The sequence below is a fragment of the Engraulis encrasicolus genome, chromosome 24 (genome assembly GCF_034702125.1).
Source record: "Engraulis encrasicolus isolate BLACKSEA-1 chromosome 24, IST_EnEncr_1.0, whole genome shotgun sequence".
Classification (NCBI taxonomy): domain Eukaryota; kingdom Metazoa; phylum Chordata; class Actinopteri; order Clupeiformes; family Engraulidae; genus Engraulis; species Engraulis encrasicolus.
The window spans coordinates 24,118,765-24,128,185 of NC_085880.1; the positions used below are offsets into that span (position 1 = coordinate 24,118,765).

Genomic DNA, 9,421 nt, shown 5'->3' on the forward strand with positions numbered 1-9,421 from the left:
GTGCTATATTGACACAATCGCTAAAGGCGATGTTATCTGCCCCCTTGATGATATCTCTCCATCATCATGCATAGTACTCTGATCGTTTTGAAGAAGTTATATGTGCACTTGTTCGCATATGGTTGCACATGTAAGTTAATACACACAGCAAACATTTCCCAGGCCCAATTCCCAGAGGTTCCTAGTAGTAGTTGTTTCTGTCAATGCAGTCTCATACTGTTGGAGTAATTTTTCTACCCCATTTGACCGGGCGGCAAAATTTCACGCCAAAGGCATACCTGTTGCCTCTCATACGGACGCGGTTGCTTGGACTTGACCTGTCAAACCCGTCAAATATTGCCGTCTGGTCAATGAGTTGAAAAGCGACGTGCCGGGATGATACAAATATGTTACATCTGTTCCCTTACTCTTTGATGATGGGTACAAGCTGGGTTCCCAGGTTCTGGCAGTAGAACCAGCGCTCCCACAGGACGTCAGTACTATGCTCCACATAGTACCTACAACCAAGCACAACACAGAGCTGTTACAAAAACGCTTTCGACCCTGCATGCACATAGAGAGATGGAAGTATGCACTGGTAGTACCTTTTTGCAGAACAATTATGTACCTTGTAAGGTACAGCACTCTCGCATAAAGGAGCTTTATGGTACCTTTTTACTTGGAAGTTGGCTCCCTGGACGTATAATATTGTACCCCATAGATCAGAACATTGTACCAAAATGTCCCCTTGGGATCACTAAAATAACTCTACTGTACTCCCCTCTTAAAAGGTAATACAGTATACTATATTATTAGAAATAAACAGATACCAGTGTGAATAGAGGGCAGGTAGATTATGCATGAATAAGGCTATGTTGGGTGCTGCAGTAGGCTACCTCAGGTATGTGTAGATAGCTTTTGCATGAATATGGCTACGGTGGATGTTAACTAGCTTCTGCATGAATATGATGCTGTTGGATGATACCAGAGGTAGCTTATGCATGAAAGTGGCTATGTAAGTCGTTACCTCAGGTAGCTTTTCCACGAATATGGCTATGTTGAAAACTAGCTCAGGCAAGTTATACATGAATATGTCTAGATTTGATGTTACCATGCATGAACATCTTTTATGCTGGTCGTTACCTCAGGGCGTCTGTCTCGGTCAGCAGCCTCCTACGCTCCACCACCAAACCCACCGTGTTGGCCTGCCGCTGAGGGGAGTGAGGTATGCGAGCAGGCAGCAGAAACATCTACACACATAGATACACGCACACAACCACATTCAATAGTCTGGATATTTGAACAACCATCACAGCTGTCTTTGTATAGATGTACTGTCATTTTACATCATGAAATCGATATCTAGACTAGAATTAAAGATAATTTCTTCTCACCTCTCCCTCACGAATGTGAACGTCCTTATGCTTTCCATTCTCCACTATTTTCAGGCACATGTCCCCTCGAACCTGATAGAAGAGCTGAGCACAGACAACATGACTGAATACTGGAACATGTCAATTAAAATTCTATGGAAAAGTTGACCGATTTCATTAATCTAATGAAGCAGGAAACGTGTGCGACGATGGATTCTATTAAATCATGAAACAAAGTAAATAGTTCTGGGGACTTATTTAATTTGCTGATAAGATAGTTTACAGCTCAAACTTAACACAATATATTCTAATTTATTCAGATGGGCCAGTCTGCACTAACCTGACTCTCTCCACATGAATGGGTTCCGCCTTGCTCCTTGAGTAAACTCACAAAACTGAGCTTAAATATACGAGGGTCTGAATATCACATCTACTTCATGTCTTGGTTTTGGTATTTCTTTGGGCTACTTATTATCAGGGGCGGAATTCCCGGGTTCGGAAAGTAAAACCCATGCCACACATTTGCTCCAGCCAAGTCAACGAAACAGTTGATCCTAACTACCACACCCCTTCAGCCAGGCATATGAAGTAATTAGTCAAATCACTTGTATTAGCAGTACAGGGAAAGGGAACATCAGCCAGGATTTCTGCTTTTTCAATCCAGTTTGTCTGCCCCTGGTTATTATGGGATCTGGGTGTCACAACAACCAACTTTGTACAACTCAAGACCGGCCCAAAGCACACAAGACAACAGGCATACAGTGACTCCTAGTGGTGAAACTGAAGTATTTGCCCTTATTAGTATTTACATCACTTGTTTTGTCCTTACGTGCAGCAACAACAAAAAACAACAGAAACAACAACAATAACCACAATAATAGCAATTATAAGCACAATCATAATCATGATAATAGAGCCTGTAATCACACCAATGTATACTTATATACAGTATACACACTAAATGTTACTGATTTAGGCCTGATGTGTATGTGACCTCACCTCTTCCCCTTCTTCGATATGATAGTCTTTCCTAGTGTTGGGGCCACCCACAAACATGATATTCAGCTGGCGGAAATGCCTGAAAGACATACAGTATGTAAAACAATCAGCTGCTAGAAATAGGTCATATACAAATAAGGCTGTCTTACATAGGATGGCAAGCTTTGGGCCTAGACAACTGCCAAATATTAGCCAACCTTGTTATGTTGTGTGACTTGTCTAGACTGCTGAGCTTATCACATTGCAATGCAAAGCATTTGTATTTTTATCCAAAGATCACTTTCTTTGGCGGATCATTGTATATCCTAGGCGAGTTTCAAATGAATGAATGAAGCCCAAAAAATCTAGTCTCATATTTCAGACATTCATTAATGGATATGTGGCCGGTCACTTACATAAGTTTGTTGCACACTGGTGGGAGGAAAGCCTTTTCATTCTCCAATATCCAGTTGTTTACCTCGACAAAGAGGGGTTCGCCAGCCATGTCTACAAATGTTGCAAGAAGAAGGTAACAGAAAAGTGTGAGATTCAGTACGCCCGGCTGAGCAGTCGCCCTCCTTCGCTTGAAACAGAGAACAGACTGAAAATATCCTGTCATGGTGATACTGCATGGCCATGATAGGCGGAGAGGTGATTAAATAGTGGTAGGAGGCGGTGCGGGCAAAGGTTGATTGTGGCTTACCTTTACAGATGTGCTCTCTGGACCCCAGTTGAGTTTCAGTACATGGGCGCAGGTTAAAATTCAGCTGGCCCATTATGATCAGATCAGGCAACAAGGCTGAGGTGGATTCAAGTCTTCTTTCTTGCTTGCTTTTCTTGCTAGCCCAACTGTTTTTTTTTTTTTTCACTAGAATGTGTTTCGATGTAGGCCTATTTCTGGTCATTTTTTAAAAATCATTATTGATTGTGCTTGCCAAATAGTTTTGTAGCCTTTTTTGTAACTATAACACTGTGTGTGTGGGGGGGGGGGTCTCTGTCTGAAACCACTTCCATCCAGGGGTGATACATTCCCCACACAGCTTCACAGAGACACTGCCTGTGATTAAAGACACGGACATGGTGCATATTTTTAATGGATGGACAAGGTAGAGATGTTAGTAGCCAGTTTTAGGACTTGATCACACCCAACTAAGTTCAAAGAGTGATCAATCAATCAATCAATCAATCAGAAGAAGGTCTGTCTGGGCCTATGCTACAGGCTTGTTCATCCTTGTGGGCTACTTTCTGGGGTGACCTACCACCTGACCTCATACATGGGTGGCCCTACTGCAGGCATGTTGTGTCTTTAATATGATGCATTAGCCCACCAGCATAGCTGCAGCCTATCACTAGGCCTACTCTACTGTGTGTAGGCTTGCTTAAAAAAAAAACAATTCACAGTTCACAAGCACTCTATGGCTCTAGGGCTATTATTGACTTTGTTTCGCCCTGTCTTGGTCTGGGGATACCCTCCGGTCTAGGTAATGTCTTGGTCTCGGACTAAGCGGTCTCGACTACATCCCTAACTAAACATGACCAACCTGATTGCCAATGCTTCAGTGCCTCGATGACGCTAAGCACCCATGCAAAAACAGCAAAGAACACACACCATCAATGGTGGAGTGGGCAGCAAGTAAATTACGCTAAGAACAACGCGAACACTGTCACATTAACCTAGATACTGCTCATATCGGGCACATTTATAACCTACTGCAACTGATAACTCACAGGAATGTTTTACAATCGTTGTCTCGCGGAGAGATAAGGAATCCCCTACCGTTGAGGACAATGTTTTTAGCCTAACGTTAGCTTATTAGCTTAAAGTAGTCCTCCACACATCGACCAGATAACGCAAAAAAAAACAAAAAAACTATTGCTGCAGAAAACGGATGTTTGAGAAAATGTGTTATACTGCTTCACATAAAGCACAGAAGTCATAGCGCTTAATAGTGAACATATCACGAAATTCAATGAAATGAACGAATCAGCTGTTATTCTGCCGTAGTGATTATATTCCGTGCCTCTGGCCAACATGGACGGAGCTCCAGTGGCGCAATCGGTTAGCGCGCGGTACTTATACAGCAGTACAATGCAGAGCAATGCCGAGGTTGTGAGTTCGAGCCTCACCTGGAGCAGAATCTTTTGATAAGAATCGACAACATGTAATAGTGGTGTTATTCGTCGCTGGTAACATGCAACAGTGGTGTTATTCGTCGTCGTGGTAAACCATCTTGACAAAATACAAATAAATTGGAAGCAGTCTTTGATGCACAAAGACAGAAAGGGACTACAGGGGCAAACAGGAAGTCGGAAACTTCATCAATGATTGAAAGTCCTAGTTTATTTCCAAATTTCTTTTGCCTACCTGAAATCGGAATCCTTTTCATTTTTTGTAATTTCAAAGTGACCATAATGCGTTTATTTATTTGTATTTAATTTGTCTAGTGGCGTTCAGCAAACGCAAGGTCTTCAGACAATGGCGTAATTATGCTTTGTTACCTGCAGGTGTCAGCATATCCCCATATTACTGCATCCAACCGGTCAACTTTTTTTGTGTGGGTTTTCTTTTTTACCTTTCGATGGCAGTATTGTCCATGAATCATTTTGTGGAAAGCATTTTTTGAATGAGCAGATGTGCTGTTGACTGTCAGTTTTTTTTTTTTTTTTTTGAAACTATATTGACATTTAATCAGAGCGACTGAATGTGCTTCTCTGTCTTTTCATTGCTTTTGGGCTTGCATCTGAATTATTTTGTTGTTGTTGTATGTTTTGCATGATTTTTGTATGAGGTCAGTTTTTGGTACATCGATTGACCATTCCCAAGCAACAGTTCAATCACAATTTCGCTATAGGCTCAGTTCATATGAAGTGGTTCATAGTAGGCTATATGAAGTTATACATACCTGTATAGTTATAGGATATGTACTTTTCCATTAATCTGGCGTTTAGCAGACATGGCACTTCTCAATGCACTAGTTAATTTCAACAACAACAACAACAACAACAACAACAACAACAACACACACACACGCACGCACACACACACACACACACACACACACACACACACACACACACACACACACACACACACACACACACACACACACACACACACACACACACACACAAAATCAACTAGGCAATCATTAATCATTCTCATTCAGATCCCCCCCCCCCAACACACACACACACACACTACACACACACACACACACACACACACACACACACACACACACACACACACACACACACACACACACACACACACACACACACACACACACACACACACACACACACACCAGTTGGTTGCCATCACCCTTAGTACTGTCTCTCAGTGCCAGAGGGGAGGGAGGAAATAGGAACAGCCAAAAAATAGTTCGCCAGAGGAGCGATCTCACTCCTCATACACTCCACCAACTCTTCCCTCACAGTATTAAACAGGCTCAAATATCTCTCTGTTCTCTACCTCTCTCTCTCTCCCTCTCTGCCTCTTTCACACACGCACACGGACACACGTACACACGTACACACGTACACACGCAGGCACGCAAACTCTCTGCTTTCATCCCAAATCCTCGGGCAAAAGATTGCCCCAACCGCTTGTTAAGCTGCAAAACACTTTGTCATGTTTAGAACGCTATGTATACAACACACGCCAGAACAGAACCATGACAAGACAACAAGACATCCAAAGACTCTGCGAGCAAATTGGACTGCGGCTTACAGCAAAACCATGTGTTGGTGAACAAACACGAGTCCAGCTTTTGCACTCATGTACACTAACAATGGGGGCAGTGTTTCAGATGAGCTCAAAGTGGCTAAATTTGTATATGGAGGAGCTATTGTTTATGGACCTTGTAGTGTGGTCTACTGACCAAGATCTCCTTGGTAGGTGCCTTGACACATTTAGACCATCCATCCCCTTACAAGATTGACTGGCCCCTAAGAGCAACGGCTGGCATAGACAGGACTGTAGATTGTTTACACGTTCACATGTGCAAAGGCTCTGTCGTTGATGGCTTTGAGCGCAGATATTTTTCCATGTGTTCCGAGGAGGGTAATTCTATTTTAGAGCGTTGGGATAAATTCCTGCAGGCCTGTCAGGCGTGTGGTTAAGGAACAGAGTGTGTCAGTGCCCCCAACCCACTAACCCACCCACCCACACAGACACACACACAAGCACAAAGACACGCACAAAGACACACACACACACACACACACACACACACACACACACACACACACACACACACACACACACACACACACACACACACACACACACACACACACACACACACACACACACACGCGCGCGCGCGCGCGCGCGCGCACACACACACACAGTCACAGACACACACACACACCATAATACAGTGTATCAGTGCTCCCAACCCACCGACCCACACACACACACACACACACACACACACACACACACACACACACACACACACACACACACACACACACACACACACACACACACACACACACACACATGGACCATTTCTTCCCTTAGTTTTCTCAATAATCCCTGAGCAGGCCACTGGGCCTTTATAAATTTGTGCCAAAATGGTGACCTCAGCGCAACCCCCAACACACACAGGCGCACGCACACACACGCACGCACGTACGCATGCACGCACGCACGCACGCACGCACGCGCGCACACACACACACACGCACGCACACACACACACACACAACCACCCTGTCCAGTCTAATGACAGATCGACGTCTCCTCATTGCTCCAATGCCATTACAACTCTTAGTAACCCCTCCCCCCCACATACACACACACACACACACACACACACACACACACACACACACACACACACACACACACACACACACACACACACACACACACACACACACACACACACACACACACACACTCCCCCATCGGATGCGTTTGGGGGGTAGACCCATGTTCCACATGTTCCGTCATAGAACATTGAACGTGTCAGATTGCCTTTGTCCTTTCTCCTTGGGACCAATCCTGTGCCGGTCGGGTCCTAATGAGTACTTTGGACCCGGGGCCTGGCCTGGGCAGCCAGCCTTTTTAGCGTGAGCCAAACCTGGGGCCAAGGACAATATTCCCTCTTTTTTTGTTCTGGCCAGGACGAGAGCCAGTTCAATCAGCTGTTATTAGAGGGGAGCAGAAAAGAGATGGGGGGGAGGGGGGGCAGAGAGGGAGAGAGAGAGAGAGAGAGAGAGAGAGAGAGAGAGAGAGAGAGAGAGAGAGAGAGAGGGGGGGGGGGGGGAGAGAGAGAGAGAGAGAGAAAGAGAGAGAGAGAAAGAGAGAGAGAGAGAGAGAGAGAGAGAGAGAGAGAGAGAGAGAGAGAGAGAGTTGAGAGTTGATGAAGGGGCCCTGGTAGTCATGATGGGAGCCCCTGCCATGGGAACTGCAAATAATGATAGAGTATCTGTATCTGTGTGCAGGGGGACAGGCAGTGGCCATAACCCCAAACCCAATCCCCAACCCCAACCCCAATCTTGGCTCAGGCCAGTCTGACTGTATCCAGTTCAAGTGCAAGGGTGTTAAAGGGTGTTATAGCATTTTACCAAACGCATCTAGCTAACGTGCTAAAGGCATGCTCCCGTAGTCTACATTGATGCCAGAAAAAAATAATGTGTTCATTTGGATGGATATTGTAATAAGACATTGGATGTGTCTTTTTTTTGGATACCAGCAAAGCTTCTGCTCTCAAGGTTCAGTGAGATTGAAGCCAAGAGTACTATGCACCAATCACAAGCCGAGATTGAAGCCAAGAGTACTATGCACCAATCACAAGCCGAGATTGAAGCCAAGAGTTCTTGCACCAATCACAAGCCCCGGTGCTGATTTCACTATTGTTCGCTGCGGCCGTGGTTCTGACTCATTTGAAGAACTGGCAACGCAAACGTGCGGTTTTATATAGTGTTACAACTGACAATTTATGGTGCACGGCATGGTTTGTATCTTAATCATACGTTGCCAGGTCCAACCATTTTGTTTTCCTTTTTTTTTCTTTTGGGGTCTTGGCTGGGATTCACTGTCCCTCCGTCGCCACATTACACACTGGCTCCGTATTTCACAGCATGTGTAGCCTGTGTAGGATCTCAATCGAGCAGAGGGAATTGTGGGACGGGAGAGAGATGTCATGTTTACGCGGAGGGAGGAAGAAGAATGTGCCGTCACCTCATTGCCGTGGCAACTTTGAATGAGTCAGTGCAGTATGATATGATATGACTGAAGGCTGTAAGCAAGCAAGTGTGAGCAAAGAAAGCAAGGATGCATGGGGGAACATGGGTTAGAGAGTTCAGGTCTGTCTACAGCCTGTCAGCCATCCAGCCCACTCCCCCACATCGACACCCCCCCCTCCCCCTCACTCTCAACCCAACTCAACCCATGTCTCCCTAGGCCACCCCCACCCATCCTCCCCTTTATTTCTGCCCCCCCCTGCTCCTCTCGCCTTTCCAAACATGCAAGCCGAGGGGTTTTGACATCACTGCAAATTAAATGACTGAAATTCACATAATTGACTGTTACGAGGAGAGCGCAGCAGAGCTGATTCGAAAAACATGGGCCTGGTGGTGGCACTTGAGGATTGGAGACCTACCCTAGTCCCCCCTCCTCGCCAACACACACAGGCACGCACGCACGCACACACACACGCACGCACGCAGGCACACACACACGCACGCACGCACGCACGCACGTACGCACGCACGCACACACACACGCAACGCACGCACGCACGCACACATTACACCCCCCTCACTCATCATTACCCATTCTACCCCGACCTTGAATGTACTCCCCTACACACAACACCACACACACGCACGTACACACACATACACACACACACACACACACACACACACACACACACACACACACACACACACATACACACACACACACACACACACACACTACGCACGCACGTACACACACACAGACACAGACAGACACACAGACACAGACAGACACACACACACACACACACACACACACACACACACACACACACGCACACACACACGCACACACACACACACACACAACACACACACACACACACACA

At 45.6% G+C, this 9,421-nt stretch overlaps 1 protein-coding gene and 1 non-coding gene across 2 annotated transcripts in view; one reads left to right on the forward strand and one right to left on the reverse strand.

Annotated features, from left to right (window-relative positions):
* Nucleotides 1–2,956, reverse strand: part of haao (3-hydroxyanthranilate 3,4-dioxygenase) — an 8,927-nt gene extending 5,971 nt beyond the window's left edge. The window contains exons 1-5 of the mRNA XM_063190844.1: nt 2,747–2,956; nt 2,352–2,430; nt 1,374–1,457; nt 1,123–1,229; nt 408–497 (exon numbers count right to left, since the gene is read on the reverse strand). Of these exons, the coding sequence (XP_063046914.1) occupies nt 408–497; nt 1,123–1,229; nt 1,374–1,457; nt 2,352–2,430; nt 2,747–2,949 (563 nt within the window). The 5' untranslated portion in view covers nt 2,950–2,956. The remainder of the gene's footprint in view (nt 1–407; nt 498–1,122; nt 1,230–1,373; nt 1,458–2,351; nt 2,431–2,746) is intronic.
* Nucleotides 2,957–4,371: 1,415 nt separating this feature from the next.
* trnai-uau (transfer RNA isoleucine (anticodon UAU)) lies at nt 4,372–4,465 on the forward strand. Its single transcript has 2 exons — nt 4,372–4,409; nt 4,430–4,465. It is a non-coding gene; the product is annotated as a tRNA-Ile (tRNA).
* Nucleotides 4,466–9,421: the final 4,956 nt, after the last annotated feature.